This window comes from Arvicola amphibius, chromosome 7 (assembly GCF_903992535.2).
Source record: "Arvicola amphibius chromosome 7, mArvAmp1.2, whole genome shotgun sequence".
Classification (NCBI taxonomy): Eukaryota; Metazoa; Chordata; class Mammalia; order Rodentia; family Cricetidae; genus Arvicola; species Arvicola amphibius.
The window spans coordinates 90,673,904-90,691,223 of NC_052053.1; the positions used below are offsets into that span (position 1 = coordinate 90,673,904).

General features: G+C 41.3%; 1 protein-coding gene across 1 annotated transcript in view; it reads right to left on the bottom strand.

The window, feature by feature from the left end:
• The window catches only part of Nrxn3 (neurexin 3), a 1,492,393-nt gene that overhangs the window by 1,113,416 nt on the left and 361,657 nt on the right, over window positions 1-17,320 (bottom strand). The window contains 1 exon segment of the mRNA XM_038336206.1: window positions 2,396-2,697. Within this exon segment, the coding sequence (XP_038192134.1) occupies window positions 2,396-2,697 (302 nt within the window).

Below are 17,320 nucleotides of genomic sequence, written 5' to 3' on the forward strand. Positions count from 1 at the left end.
AAAATAATAATCTTGGTTTATACAATATTGACTGAATGAACTTTATTTATAAAAATCAACTTATCTATCTATCTATCTATCTATCTATCTATCTATCTATCTATCTATCTCCCTCTCTTTCTTTGAATCTAGATTTCAGTGAGTTTAAGTGATACATTAGAGGTATTTTTTTTTTAACCTGAGATCAAGACTCTCCTGCTAAGAAATACTCCAAGTCTCAAGAACTCAACAGTTTTAATTAGAAAAGACAACTCCATTTTCCTGCATCCTTGGCAGCAGGCAGAAATTGTCACCTCTGGGACTGAATGCTCGGCTTGTAAATCACTTGCACGTCACAGCAAATCTAGCACCCAGACCATGGATGAGCTCATAATCCTTCTGGAACAGAAGGCACTTTGCATATTTAGCCACCACACATGGCTCGGGAGCATTGTCATCCGAGTTTGCAAAGGAATTCACATTTTAGGAGTCAACATCCTATGATTTTTTTCAAGATCAAATACTGAGGGAGGAAGGTCAAATGATGTGTCCAAGGGCACAGAGAGGAGCTAGACCTTCAAACTTAGAATATATTAGAAACTCTACAGGGTGATTTTTCTCATGGTGCTCCTGATCAAAACATCACAATATTTGAATTATAGTTTAATTTATCTGCTCATTTTAAAGGGCTTAACTGTACCTGATACTATGGGAAAAGTGTTTTAGTGGTTACTGAACAAGTAGGAAAAATGTGGGGTGGGAGCTAGAGAATCAAATTAAAGAAACCTGTGACCTGATAAAGATACCCAGAACATAAAGTTTCCTCTCAGATGACTAAGACTCCAAAGGCATGCCAATCAAAATTGGCAAATGGCCCTATTTCAGGTTTTGGTCTAGAGTTCACAGCCCAGATACATTGTCTGCAAATAGAAATTTGATTTGGGCATCTCTTGATTGTTCAGAAGTTCCTCTGGGTAGCGAGGAAGGGAAGTGATGAACAAAAGCACTTACGTATTTGATCTTGAAAAAAAAAATCATAGGATGTTGACTCCTAAAATTTGAATTCCTCTGTGGTGAAAATGTTGGGGACTCTAAGTCTTGTTTACTTGACAACTTCACTATAAACAGAATGGGATCTTCCAATCAGTTGGCTTCCTGGATATACTTAAATGTGTGGATGAGTGTTTTGACTATAATGTGTTTCCAGTGCGTGCCAGCCTCTGCCATTTGTGGAGCGTTTCTTAGTAGTCATACTTTTATCAAACAGAAAACAAATGCAAACACCTGTCATGTCTTCTGCTTTCATGTTTACACGAGACGGCATTAAATCAATCATATTGCAGAAGAAAATTTGATAAGCACTTTCTGGGATTTTGCATACTGTTTTCTGATTAATAAAGGATGAATGCTATCCAACTGGTTTGCGTGACAAATTTACAAGTGGAGAAAAAACACCAACTGAAAATAGCAACATGAAAGAGGCAATCTCAGCACAGACCTTAGCTTTGACGGGAAACGCTTTTCTTTTGCTGATGTGCACTGATAAGGTCTGATTATTATCATTATTAGTAAGGACATGGAAAACAACTTCGCTTGGCTCGGGCTTTCTGGACGTGGTGTCACCTGACGGCGTTGCCTGCCTAGAATCCACAAGCGATGGGGGTTCTCAAGCACGCACAGCACCAGGAAAGCTGCTCCGAAGTTGGCATTTTTATTTGGGTGCTTCCATTTGCCGGGCCTCCCAGGCAACTGAAGAGACTCGGAGGTAGAGACAAGGGCAGTGAGGTAGGACCACAGCATCCAGGGAACAGAGAAACATGACTTCAGAAAGATCCCCGCTAATTAATTCCAAGGCTAGAGGTTCACATAACGGTGGGAGAAGAAAAATAAATAAATAATAAACAAAGGTGGGGAGGGGTGGCAAATTAATAAAACAGGGGGGAAAAGCTGTTGTTGTTTTTTTTTTCCTGGAGTGAATTAAAATTATTATGACATCATGGCAATGGCTAACTTAATTAAAAAGGAAACAAATACTCAAAGAATGAGGACAATCCATCAAGCTGTGGAAGCCAAATGCTGTCCCTAATTGAATTTAACAACACTATGATAAGATTTGAATGTAATTAAGAAAATGATAAAAAGGAAAGCAGAATAATAAGGATGGAAGTACTTATCATTTTTATTATCTATACAACTGTCATTTTTTTCCTTAAATAACAAGTACAAATGGGAATTAAAGTATACGGAGAAAAATAGTGTAATCAGTTTTCCTTGTGAAATTGCAAAAACTTGGAGAAAGTTAGGCTTTCACGTGTCTACATCCAAATCCCTAGCCTTTGACACCTCACCAGTCACCTGCCCCACAAAGTGTCTGCCTAAGATGGGCTTTCTAGCCTCGCTGTCCCCCGGCCATTACCTGCCGGAGATTGCGTGTCACTTTGACATCGTGCCAGGCGTTGTCGTTGAATTTCCCATTCACGGGCTCCACAATAGCCTCAAAGGCCCCGGAGCCCAGGTTAATGACCAAGGAGACTGCGCCATCCTTCAGAGCTAGGTTAACATAGTCGGCCGACTTGCCCGTATGTAGGATGAGCCCATTGCGTTGCCAGGTCTTAAAGGAGAGGGTGATTTCGTCACTGCTGCTCTGGATGGGGTTCTGAGACAGGTCATAGCACAGATACTCTGAGCCTCGGAAAGTGGCCACGTTCTCCTCTCGAGCTGTAGGTAAAGAAAAAAACAAAGTGGTCATGCCTTGGCAGGCAAGATTCTACTCTGCGCAGCACCTACTTAACTATGGAAAATAGGAAAACTGACTATAGAGAAACTGAGTCCATTCAACAGTAGAAAACAAACAAAACAGTTCAAAGGAGCGGGCTGTCTTTCCTTCAAATGTTCTGGAAGAAAAACCTGGGGGGGAGGGTAAATTTATTCAAAATGGTCAAGTGGGGCTCCCATTGTCTTTGCACCAGGAATGGTATTTAAACTCTTGCAACAGATCTGGTTCAGAATAGATAATTAATGGATCTTTTTAAACAAAGGACTCCTTAGCTCATGGTAAATTTTATTAAAAAATAACTTGAAATCAATTACCCGAATAGATTTGGTTTTGATTTCTGTGCATCAGAAACCTAGCTAATTGTGGTTTCTATGGTAAAGTCAGGAGCCCCATAAAATATGACTGGGATTTTAAGTAGAAAATTGGGCTAGAGAAGATCAGGGTGAGGAAAAGGGCACAGCATGAAATATGGTAGTAAGCTTTGTCCAGAAAGCAACACAACCCTTAGACTCAAAGAGGCCTTATGCTCTGGGCAGGTAAGAGGTTTCATCTCAGAACACCCCTTCCTGATTGGAACTTGCTCTTGACACAACCATACGCCGCCCCCCACCCCAAGGATGACAAGGCCAGGGTAAAATTCCTCTGTAATCTATATACTCTTTCAAGAGTATATTGGCACCTTGAGATTCCTTATCCAAAGCCTGTCTGAGGAAGCATCTGATCTGGACCCATTGTCTTCTGAAATTAAAACACGGTGTTAGTGTCTACAAATCAGTAAAAAAAAGCTTGCTGTATGGACTGGGGCATCCACAGGCATTAATCCTAGATACCTTGCAATGAACGACAAAGCTGAATGTGGGAAGAGAATTAGGGAAGGCCATGGGCTCAGAACCAGCGGGGTGCCTATTCTCCTTGTATCATTATTTCCTAAGGAGTCAAAAATTCCAAACTGGAGCCTGGACTTCCTGGTAGCTACAAAGTATGCTTTTTAAATTAAGAGAATAACATACAGCTAATTTGATTAATTTGTAGTTTATTTGATTCACAATTTTGTGTGAACTTTTATGTGCCTTCTTGTTAGGCACACTCTGACTGTGGCATTTCATATCAGGCTTTGTCAGCTGCTATTTAAAAGAACTTAATTAATGAAAGGAAATTAGCAATTAGATATATCTAGATATGTAGTTTCAATTTAAAGATTGGGGGCTACAAACTGTGGATAGGGAAATTTTATTTTCCCTTAGCTAACCTACATTTCAACCTTACAAACCAAAGCTAAATTTACCTTAGCTATGATTCCTATCAACCACATCAGTTCTACACAAATTACTTAAGCAAAATAAAACACATATTTTCAAATCATAATAAAATGAAGTACAGCAGTCACTCTTATTATGTTGAAAGACATAAAGCCACTACAGATAGTTAAATTAATTATAACATCACAGCACCAACAGTGTGAAAGCAAGTTAATCATAACATCACAGCACCAACTCTGTGAAAGCAAGAATTCAAATTACAAATCCTCAAGAGTGAGCAAAGAAATGAAGTTTCTTCCACATGTAACCCAGTCATGTATACTTACAGTCATAAACAAAGCTACCTGCTAACCTATAGATGGATAAATTGTAGCAAGTATATGTGTGCATGTTTCCATCCATAGATAATATGCATGTGTGTATTATGCTCATCTATATGTGTGCATGTGTGTCCATCCATACATGTGTATGCCCATTCATATATGTGTATGTCTATTTGTGTGTGTGTGTGTGTGTGTGTGTGTGTAATAAGCAAACAAGTAACACTTCTCACATATTTATGTCTGGTACATTTTCTCAAACGTAGCCTCAGAAAGTCAGGAAGCTGAAACTTGACACTATCTGTGTGTTTCAAATACACTCAGTCTAATCCTCTAGTGCCCTATCTACTATCACAGTGTCTCCTCTTATTTGTGGAGAGGCATGTATGTTAAAGTACAACCAAACAAAAGACCTGGGAATGTCTCTGATTTAGAATAGATGACAGCCACACACACACTTGTCACAACTCAGTTCTTTCTCTACAGAGAGGGACAAGCACAGCTGCTGTGTGGTCCTTGGTGCCAACGGGCATCGTCTCTGAAAACCTAAGTTAATCACTGTGTCCCCTGAACTAGGATGAGCAACAAAGAGAGCAAAGCAGAGCTTACATTAATCATGGAGGACCCTTCAAGGGTGAAAACTTTGACACGAACCAGCAAGGTATCAGGATATTATTTAATGTGCTAGACTGTGCTTAATATTTTTCATATAATTAGAAGAATCCATCAAAATAATAAAATTTCAAGTTGTGAGTTATTTTAGAGATTGATTTAATGCCTTTATTTCGTTGAGGAAGAAATTAATGCAAAGGAATAAGTGAGTGCTCAGGATGACACAGGATATGGTAATCAGGACTTGAAGGACCTCTGGTCTTTACCGGTCCCTGTGTCTATTATTCAGAATAGCTACGGGCTTCCAGTTGACTCCTCTAAGGCTGGGTGGGAGTGGTTCCACAGAGCTGTGGACTTGGAAACCAAACTGACACTAGGTAAAGTGAGCTATAAGCCGTCTCCTCTCCCCCAAGGTTAACCACATGTGCTTAACAAAAGAAATGTTTCCTTTTCCTCTGTGCATTCTGGATATATTTAAAACAAGAGATTTTTTTTTAATCTAGAAGGCCACAAAAAGAAAAACAAATGGTAGCATCGACACAGAAAACGAAATACCCATAATAAATAAATAAAGTATATGTAGCGAGAATTTGCATTGTCTATGCAAATCACATGCTTATATATACTAATATTCCAAAGAAAATTGTACGTAGTCAAGTGTCTTCCATTGAAAATATCTAATGAAGATTGTTGAGCAGTTCACAGCCTTCCGGATTTCATCACTGAATGGTTCATTTGTTCAGTTTACCTCTTCCCTGGGCCAGAGCTGGTGATCAAGAATGACATCATCCCAACTTCCCAGATTTCTCATCCCAGCAGGTGTGCTAAAACAACAGACAGCTGTGGGGTCCTCTCCAATCCATATTCTAGATTAACAAATTTATTTCAGCTTTGGTTCATGGGATTTAATCTTCATGAGTTTTGAGAGGAGCAACCTGACAATGCATGCCCCACTCTCTCAGAGCACATAAAGTCTAGGAATGAAACGGAGAAGGACTTTTGGAAAATTATCCTGTTGCACACCCTCACAGTGGAGATTCTTTTTCTCCCAAGACCCTGACCTATCTTAATTTGTTCCGGTAGCTGAGACTCAAGCATATTATTATCACCTTGAAAACCCTATCGGGCTGACAGTCAACATAACCAAAAGGGCAAAACCAGATAGTGACAAAATATATTTCTGAGTTGATTGAATTCTCCAAAACCTCCACTGGGAAAAAAAAAAAAAGGCAACAGAACCTCAAATTCATTTTATGTCCCTGATGTTTGTGGTGAGAAGGAGGTTTGAAAGGACAGTGCAGTCACCGTGTATGTATTCAAGCTAAACAGGTGGAGAAAATGAATGCCGGGGATTATGTAACACAGCACCCAGCAGCTTAGCATACAGCCATGGCTTGGCAAGAGAGAAGGCACTAACACAGCTAACAGGCTGTTGAGATCCATCTAAACGCTATCGCACCGAAGTTTACTATCTATTGTGTAAGTATTAAAATAAAAATGTTATTGTCGCCGTGTGAAAAGCAGAGTGAACACCTTATGACAGCAAACCATTTGCCCATCATTTTTAAGTGTCCATTTGATTAAACGCTAGATGGAATCTAGATATGTCTAGCTGGGGAGTTTTAAGTCAGTCTGTGTAAGATATGTGAAGTACTGATTTTTCAAATAGCTTGCTAATCAAAGTACTGAAATACATATAGCATTAACAAGCATTTATTCAATTCTGCTCTCCACCATTCCAAAATAAAAATCATCCAACTAGTGATTCATAGAATAACAAGTCTCAGAGAAATTCCACAGCAGTTTAAAAATATCCGGTGTAATATTTTCTTACTGTGAAGTATGAAAAGTGTGGCTCTGTGTCTTGGTGTCTTAAAACCCCAACTATGTCTATAGATCAAGATACGGGGGTGGGGGAACAGACGGACAGACAGATAGTTGTTGGAAATTGTTGAACAATTCATTGTTTGGTTGCTGTTGGGTTTAGTTTTGACACATGGGCTCATGATACCCTCCAACTCACAATGTAGTCAAAGACAGGAGGACAATCTGACCCTTCAAATGTCACAATGCTAAAGTTAAAAGGCGTGTATATCAAGCTTGGCCCATTGCATATTTTTCCAATAGGAATGAAAGGAGCTCAGTTTTTACTAAAAGATCACACAATTTTATACAAACACATTTGAACTCCTTTCCCATGGGTTGCCTAGAGAAGCTCAGCCTATTCGTCTATATAATTCATGGAGTGGAGTTTAAATTTTACTGGCCATGAATATAAGGAAGCAAAATATCTCTAGCAGAAACAGCTAAGAGAAATGGCATAGTATTGTGGAGAGAGCGCTCAAATGAGAAACATGTCAGTACTGGGTAAGGAGGGACTGAGAGACTTTTGGAAGCAGATGCTACAGTTTTCTATACGTGTCATGCATTTCCAAATGCTTTCTTAACTCTACCTGTATTCTCCCAGCATCCCATGAGACCAGGGTGATGTGTTTATACCAATGTGGTGAAGTAGACACACTGTGAGGAAGAAGGTGCAGGGACATTGGAGGGATTGACTAAGACGGTAGGAAATGGTTCTTCCAATCCCACAGTACTGGGATTGATTCTCAGTCCATTGCGTTTGCTATTCATTGTATTGTGCCTCATTGTGTTGTGCCTCAAATTCTCAGGACAGGTGTGGAACACCCACTGTATGAGGTCCTGCAGCTGAGTGACGCTCAACCTGTCAAAGGGTGAAATCAGTGATGGTGACCGGGGAAGGACCATCCAGGCCGGAGGAATCCAGACAGGGAAGTAGAAGAGGAGCCTGAAGTTTCCCCTAAGTTCTCTGGTGGAAAAAATCAGACACTTGAAAGAGCTTATTAAAATGCAACCCCCTCCGGAGTGGCTAAAACCAGTGGCCCTGCGCCGAACACCTGCTGTGCTCCAGACAGCTAGCGAAGCCAACCTTCCCCATAATGAGCCCCGGAGATGAAGCTGCGCGCACATCAGGCCATCCTTTGTCCTTCAAATTGGCCTCATCCAGACCTAAAGTACTTCAGTCTGCACTGATGCAAAGATAACCCTGGCTGCCCATCCTGGCTTGGCCCACCCAGAACTAATGAGGCGCGAAAACACACGGGCTGTGCTGCCCTCCCTACTTGACAAAGGGCTGGCCTAGGGCCTCAGACTAGTCTGCAGTCTCATTCCTTTCGTCCAAGTCCACAAACAGCAGAAGCCCTACGGTGCCCGCAGTAGGAAATAATGGCTTCCCTGGCTGTGGTTTCACAGATCGCTTGGCTACTCTGGCCACTGCTCCTCAAGGCGAGAAAGCCTTGAGAAGGTGAATGATGCAAGGAGCCCAAAGCAGGGGGGAACACGACTGTGAGGAAGGGAGAGTTGACAAATTCATAAGTATCCCGCCTGTTCCTAAGAGAAGAAGAGATGACACAAGCGGAACAGGACTTCGCAGCTACTCAATTCTGAAAGGCGCCCTGGGCTGAAACAGGCGAATCAGCCGTTAGTCAAGTGGGAATCATGGTGCCGGCGACGCTGTTCCTTTTCCATGCAACATACTAAAAAGCTAACATAAAAACCCAAACACCTCCTTCTAAGGGCCTTTCAGAGCTGGGAGCCGAAACAAGACTCAAGTTGCCTGTCAGGCTCTGTGTGGATTGTATTTGCACACTGAGAAGAAAGCTTCTTGCTGGACTGATGTCTACTGTGCAAAACCTGACTGCACACAGCTCTCAGATCTGAGAAAGAACATATCCTCACGTGGGTTAGATGACAACAGACTCACACGACTGCGATTCTGACTGTGCCTGTCCCATTCTCCTTACACGATATATTGAAGCCAAACAAAGCATGAAGACAGACCCAACTGCAGTCTCCAAAGAAAATCGACAGAATCCTCGGCTTGCCACATCCATTGCACGGGTATTTTGGGGAGGGTACCCGCATACAGTAGTATCTATGTCACTATGAGCAAGCCACACTACAAAGAGAAACACACAGGAAATCTGACCTCCTCGGTCCATCTCCAACCCCTATCCTTAGACTGTTCATAGGAAAGAGGCAACCAAGAAATAAACGGACTGCCTGGGTCCCTCCCCAGCCTGCAGAGACTTCTTGAAAGTGATGAGACGGGAAAGAGTAAATCAAGTTGTCACTTGGAAAATAAACAGCCTGCATCCTCGTGAGGAAAGCTCCCTCTGTCCGTGAAGGAATGGCCCGGAAAACCACACTTCAGTGAAATCACTAGAAAGCTAACGGCATCCTGAAGCCCTGCCTTGGCTCTCCATTGCACTATAATACATTTAAATTTTTGCTCATCCCTGTAAGGAGTAAAGGGTCACAGGTATGCCCTGTGCTGGCGAGAGAGAGAGAATATTCCAGGAGAGAGGAATAATTGAGTGACCTTTTACAAAAAGAAGAAAATCCCTAAAGGTAAATTGTTTTGAATGTCTGTTGAGTTCCAGGGACTGCCATGCTCATACTAATGGACAACCCAGAGAGTTGTACTATTAATTTGATGCATGGGTTGTACTAGTAAAGGTTTTCAATTGGAAGATTTGGATCTGACTTTCAGCTTCTCAATTTACTGAAATCTACAGGAATTTAGCTTTTTTGTGTTTTCTTTTTTTATTTTTTTAATTATTATTATTAAAAATTTCTTCCCCACCTCCCATTTTCTTCCACCTCCTTTAACTCCCCTCCCCCTCCCTTTCCAGTCCAAGGAGCAGTCAGGGTTCCCTGCTCCTAATTGTTATTTAATTATCTTCCTAATGGAAATAACCAATGCATAGCATTTGTTCAGTTGATATGTGGTATGTGTTATAGTTGGAGTTTGATATGCCCCCCCACACTAGCTCATATTATGAATGTTTATTCGCCAGGTCATAGTGCTATACTGGAGGATTGGGGGACTTTGAGACCCTTAGGAGGTGGCAGCCTAGCTGGCTGAAAAAGGTTCCTGGCAGCAGGTCTTTGGAAGGTCTACCCAGCCTCTGGTTCCTGTCACCCTCGCTGCTTCCTGGTCTGCCAGGAAGTAAGCAAACTTTGTCACAAGTTCCAGTGCCGTGAGCTGTGCCATCCTGCCACACCTTTCCCACAGTGATGGACAGAGACCTTCAGAAACATGACATAAAGCGAATATTTCCTCCTTAAATCATTTCTGTCAAGTATCTTGGCCACAACCATGCAAAATAACTAATTCGGCGTGAAGACCACCAAGTCCTTGGCTCAGTTCCCAGTCTTCAAAATATTAGCTCTCATAGCTGTTGGGAATGTAAGCACAGACACGGAATCAGCATTCAATGTAATGAACATCTCAGAGCTGATGCAGGCACATGGAAGGATACAACAGATCGGCAGGCCAGTGTGGAGATTACATTTTAGCTGCTCAGAGTTCACTTTGAACTCCTAAGAAAGCTTAGGTGCTCAGGGGGTGATGAGAAGTTCAGTGGTTCCTTCAGCAGGCATCTGCATGTGCTTCATGACCCAGTGTGGGGCCACAGTCCCCCAGCACTGGGGATGGGAAGCCAGCAAAGGAAATCTTTCACATCTAAGTACCTCCTTTATTCTTGCCTGAGATTCAGACAGAGGACAATAGCCACCGAGGTAAGAGGGCTCTGGAAGGCATTTCCAAGGAAGAATGGCTCTTGATAGAAAACCAGCTGTGAAGCCAATTGTGTTGCATATGATTGACTGCCAGCCACTTAGAATAATTTATGTAATATGCCGCAAATTTTATTTACCCTTAGCCACTAGGATGCATGTGAGTCAAACTAATTACGTATTTTTTCCACTAACCACTTCTCTTTTTAACTGTGGGCCAAGCAATAGCCACAAATAGAACACTTTATATTGTAGACAGGAATCTATTCCTCTATCCCTATGATGCCTGGACAACATTTCCTCCTGCTTCACCCGAGCAGAGCTTGAAAGTAACACGTTAGTCTTGTCTCCTTTGCACAATCTTTTCTTCAATGAGAGGGAACATGATTGAACTGTTTTATAACACTTGAAAGGTACGACACACAGAACCCAGCATTTCTCAGTTAGGTGGTCACTGCTACCATAGTGGTGGCGGGAAGGGTTCTCTCTCTCTTTTAAACCCACCCGTCCTTCAGGCTTTTGAGTTTACTCGGATCCCTCGGATCCCTCGTTGTAAGCCCACCAGAGTAGAGGTACAAGAAGAGGCCTGCAGTTCTCTAGCCTTCCTGCTGACTGCCGAGCTAGTGGTTCTAATTCACAGGGAAATGTAGAAGGAATCTCAAGCCGAAAGCTGGGCCAAGGGAAAGGCCTGAGCAGAAAATGCAGCTAAACTGCTGTTTAGAGCCTAGGCCCTACCCAAGACGTCACCGTCACGCTCGAGTCTATTACACAAGTGGGTCAGAGGTCAAGTAGAGTATTATGACTTTCACCTTAGAACCCAACAAACATAGAAAGAGGCATTAAAATAAGAACATCAGGTGAGACAGAGGGTATTAACTGGCCCTTTGGGTTTCTCCCAGAACCCAACATGCTAGAACCGAGGGAAAATGACCAAATAACTCATTGTGAGAACTTAATTCCGTGTCCCCATTGTGAAGTAGTTGAAAAGGAAGTTAGGGCTGGTGAGATGACTCAGCAGGTAAAGTGCTGGCTCTCCTAGTGTGGGGCCCAAAGTCCCATCCTTCAGAGTCAAGTTCTGCACCTGTAATCCTAGCACCGAGGAAGCAGAGTCAGGAAGATTCCAGGAGTTAACTGGCCATAGCTTAGCCAAATTGGTGACTTCCAGGTTCAGTGAGACATTTTGTCTCAAAAACTAAACAGAGCATAGTTTGGAAAGACTCAACATTGACCTCTGGTCTCACTATACACGTACCCATGCAAACATATACGTCAATAAACACGGGGTGGGGGATGGGCTGGGGGAAAGGAAGGGAGGGAGGAGATGGAAGGAGGGAAAGAGAGAGAGAGAGAGAGAGAGAGAGAGAGAGAGAGAGAGAGAGAGAGAGAGAGAGAGAGAGAAAAAAAAGTATCCATAGGGAACGCAGAGCAAAGAGTATACCAACAACACAGAGATGGGCCCTTGTTAGTACCAAAATCAGATATACACTGTCTCTATACATGCATGTTCAAAAAGAAATAAAAGGTCTTTAAAAACTTACAGAATTGTTAAAAACCCATGGATACTTATAAATAAAATATATCAATTTTAACCTAAATGAACTTTAAAAATAATTGTCCCACCCAATTTCTCTTTAGTCTATGATGTAAACAAGAGCAGGATTCTCCATGACAAATTGCCACAGTATAGAAGAAGCCTTAGAAGATATTTATGGTATTTTCTTTCTCAGTAAGTCTATAACTAAACTATCTGATCAGCGAATCTCTCTGCTATGAGTCTCCAGAGGAAACGAGGAGTTATGGGAAACTTCCTTTTCAGCTTTTAGAAGTTAAGAAATTCACAGCATGGACGAGGAAAGCAGAGAAGTGGAATTACCAAGGTTGACTTGAGTAACCGCTGGGAAAGTACAGAGCATTAAGTATACTTACATTTGGCCCAATAATTCTTTCACAAAACCCAGAACATATAGAGAGTAATGAATACAAACTAGAGCAGGATATAAACAATGCAGCTTCTGTATATAGCCACTGTTAACAATTATGTTATTTGTAGTAATAAGAACAGAAAACATGTAGGAGTATGCTCATTAATTTTATATAGTGGATACTTCTGAAAAAGGAGAAAATAGTGGGACCGAGTCTTCCTTGTGAAATAGTCATCCTACACAGCCCAGGCTGGCCCTCCGTCCTCTTCTCTTAACTTCAAGAATGTTAGGGTTACACTTGTGTTGCCACCCCAGCAAGACCAAGTCTTTATGAAAAGATAGAAAGCAAACAATAGCAGGATATTAAATTTTCTTCAATCTAAAGGTTGAATCCTAATGGTAGTAATAACTTCTCCTATAACTACATACTTTTTAATGACTGGATTAGTCCTTACTTGTACAAGTTAAAATCTCTGCAGGCAATTTTAATAAAACACCTAATCACCCTTCTCCCCCAGTCTTGGATGATTATTAGGTTGTTCTGCATAAGGATGTGAATGTAATAGCCATATACCATGAACATCAATTTTCCCCTGCTTTTTCAAAATCTTCCCCGTAGGCCCAAAAGGGCGAAAGTCTGACTGAATTAAATAGAATGCACTTGAATTGATCAACGACACGACAATCACCATTTCCCACTTGTGTCCCCCATTGAGTATTGCACTCTTGCTTTGCCCAGGACCTTGGTACCACTGACATCCTTACGGGCAAAGAGAGTCAAGGTCGATGGATAGAAATCTTAGGATAGAGTAAGACATATGAACTTGCTATGGTGTAATAGTTCCACAGTAGACACCTGGAACTAGGTAAGCTGGCATCTGGGATGTGCCACACAGGCATCTGCCACAAACCTCTCAGATTTTTAGTTTCCCCACAGCAGAATAAAATTACAGTAGTCCTTCAAGATCAGCCCCACTGAGGAAGCTGAATTGTTAGTGACTCCCTCGGCCTCTCCTAGAGAGGAGGAGGGCAGCCTGCAGCACAGGTCTGCTTTTGTTCTTGCTGCGGGCTCTAGCCTGCAAGTCTAGACACAGTAGTTTGTTAAAAGGCCCTGGAGTCAATGCTGGGACAAGATCAATACGGCTTTTTATGACACAATGAAAACTTTCTATTTTGTTAAATGTGGCTAATCTACCATTTCTGCCACCCCCCTAAAGCTTTCAGTACCAAGCTTGAGCCCAGGTGATTAAGACCCTGCTCAGAGACACAAACTGGGGGAACTTTGCCCAAGGAAAAGCACACATCCCGGGAGACTAGACCAGACTTTCTTTTTAGAGCTAGCTCTGCACCTCAGTAATCTCAAGAAAGGAGTCATAGCAATGAGAAGAGGCTGGTGACACTGCCCTGTCCCCAGGTTTCCAAACAGGGAGAGATGATGATGGGCAGTCATTAAAGAAAGGCTCTAGGACTGGGGCCATCAGAGTAGGGTGAATTCTCCAGAAAGGATGTTAAAAGCCACTGACCTGACTCAGGAGAGCAAAATAAAAGGCAGACGATCTTTAGTAGTTGTAAATTCAATTATAGTACCTATTGGATACAAAACTAGAACAAAATATTTATTTCATTTTCATGAGTACTTTGTCTCAGCTGTAGTCCTTTATAGAAGCAGAAGAATGTTTTGTTTTTGGTTTGTGTGGTTGTTTGCTTTGCCATCATATAAAAAGGACAAGAGAAAAAAAAATAAACATTTTGAACCTGTATTGCACTTTGTGCTTTTACATATAGAAAAGGTCCCAGTAGACCAAGCATTATATTTATGTTAGATGGAAATTAGCCAAGGCCTCTTTTAATGAATTAAAGGGTATAAGAATTCAAACACTGTCTGCTAGAACCAACATATCATTAGTGAAACAGCATATCTATGCGTTCATATGTCATCTGAAGGTGAAATCTTTTAATGTGGGATGCTTGATGTTTCTAATTTAATTCTCAACTATCTTCAGCAATAAAATACTTTATTGGCTCTATTTTATAAATAAGTACATTTAAGTTCAGAGGATTAAATTCTCTTACAACACCACAGCTAGTAAGAACTAGATTCCAAATACAAGTCAAGCTCATCCTCCAAAGATCATTTTCCTTCTACTGGGCTATGCTGCCTCCTTGATAGGGGTTGAGTATATCATGTGCAAAACACTGATCAACATCCCTATCATAAGAAATGATCTCTCTGTGTGTATGTGTGCATGCATGTACACATGTGTATGCATGCATGTTTGCGTATGTGTAGAAATGCACCTCTGTATGTACATGTGTTAGCCAGAAGACAACATGGGCTGCCATTCCTCAACACTGTCCGTCTTGGGTTTTGAGACAGGATCTCTCCCTGGTATAGAATTCACAGAACAAGCTAGGCTGGCCGGCCAGTGAGCGCCTTTGCTGGGAATACAAGTTTCGCATTACCATGCCTGTCTTCCTGTATTTCCAGGGATTGAACTCAGGTCCTCATGCTTGCAGACATGAACTTTACTAATCCAGGCATCTCCTCAGCCACTGCTTTCTAAACACACGGTTTGCACAGAGTGCTGTGCATCCCAAACCACTTTCATGCCCACTATCTAATTTTGTAAGTCTGAACATCCTTTCAAAACTTGTCTGCTCCACAAACCTACATTTCAACACTTAGGTGTTTTAGCCACAGACATTTCGATGTGAACAGAGACACAGATGGCAGGTGAAATCATGATCATTCTGTATGTTTGTGTAACTGGAAATATATAAGTGCTGAGAGAAACCTCTGAAAGTATAAACAAGGAAGTCTACTCTTAGGTGCTGAACCTAAAATAACAATTCTTCTAAGTCGGAAGGATTCACAGACAACTTACAGATGTTGCACCATTTGCCAAAAACTCATGAAGTAAAACAGTGGACTCTGAGTTAGAGGGCCCTGTTGGAAATATACACTCAGTGCTTGGACCAAAGTAGCTGTTGAGGCAAGTAAGTTGGATGAGCTGCAATTTAAAATCAGAAAAATACTCTAAAATACAGGCTTATTTTATTTTAAATTTATTATATTAAATTGATTTTAAACTTATTTTAGTCTCATTTTTCATACACTGTGTGACAGATATAGTATTTTATATTCTAATTATAAACCCTAACCTTCTCCAGAAATTCTAGCAACATTTCTGTTTCTTGGTTTTGAGACAGGATTTCTCTATGTAACCCTGACTGGCATCAAACTTACATGACTTTCCCAACTCTATCTCCCGAGTGTTGGGATTATAGATGTTTACATCTATGACTTTAAGAATGTAATCAGTGCTTTTATTGGCTCATCAGCATGAAGATTCTGCACAGGCAATCACAGGTTAGGGGAGTTGTGTTTGTGTCTATCTCCTGTAGGCTAAGGTTTTAGACTACACTTTGCAGGTCTATATTAGAACAGGGAAAAGTAATGAGACTTAATTAAGACACATCGAACCATTATCTAAGATTTAAGCAAATGGGGACTGGTAGCTCTTTCCTCCCAGGTGTGTCAAAATGCCCAATAGACACCAACCACAATGCATCTGTCGAAGCTTAAGTCTAAGAGGTTGAGGAATATCTCTTTTCCTTTCAAGAACTTAGAAACTTAATCTTACTCTCTCTAAAAGTGATCAGACCATGAAATGTGGAGTATACTAATAAAGATCAGGATGAAACAGGCACCAAGCTGCCATTATAATGATGTACAATAAAAAATAAAACTTATTATAAAAATTCTCTAGTCCACAGATTTATATTGATGGTTAATGATTCCTAAATAATATCTCAAGTAAAATTTCACCGTGCCATGACACAATTAGGAGTAAGGAGGGGTTGCAGAGATGCCTCAGTGGCTACGAGCTCTTGATGCTCTACTAGAGGACTAGGAGTTCAACTCCCAGCATCCACACAGCAGCTCACAACTCCATGTAACCTTAGTCCCTGGGTATCCAAAGCCCTCTTCTGACCTCTGCACACACATGGTGTGCAGGCATACATGCAGGCAAAACATGTTCACACCTAAATTAAAATAATACAATATTTTTAAAGGAAAATGAAGAGTACTATCCTGTTTTCATCAAATCTAGATCTACATAGCACCCATTAACAAATATTTCTATAGGACCCACTTGATATCAGTCACTGTGATAGGCAAGAGGAATATAGAGATGAACACAGTAGGAAGACCCAAAAGGACTTTCATTCATTTTAATTTTTCCTTTTTTCCTTTTGTATCTCTCTCTCTCTCAGCGTGTGTGTGTGTGTGTGTGTGTGTGTGTGTGTGTAGAATCAGATGTGTGTCATTCCTTAGAAGGCTATTCATCTTGTTTTTTTGAGACAGGGTCTCTCACTGGTCTGGAACTAACCAATTTAGCTAGAAGGGATGGCCAGAATTCCCATGGATCATATTGTCTCTGCCTCCCTGAACTGGAATTATAAGCAATTACTACTAAGTTCAGCTTTTTACATGTGCCTCAGAAATTGATTTCTGGTCCTCGTGTTTGCACAGAAAGCACTTAACCAGTTGGGCTATCTTCCAAGCCAGGTTTTTGGATTCTTTATCCCTCTCTTTAAAAATTTATTTATTTCTGTTTTATGTGTATGGGTGTTTAGCCTGCATGCATATCTATGTCTGTGCACCACATGCCTTTACTGCCATGGAGGTCTGAAGAAGAAGAAGACACTGAATCCCCCAGAAGTGGAGTTATAGTTATTAGCCATCATGAAGGTGCTGAGAATCATACCCAGGTCCTCTAGAAAAGCAGCCAAAGTTCTTAACCCGTAACCTATCTCTCCAGCCTCAGAGTCTAGAATTTGCTATCC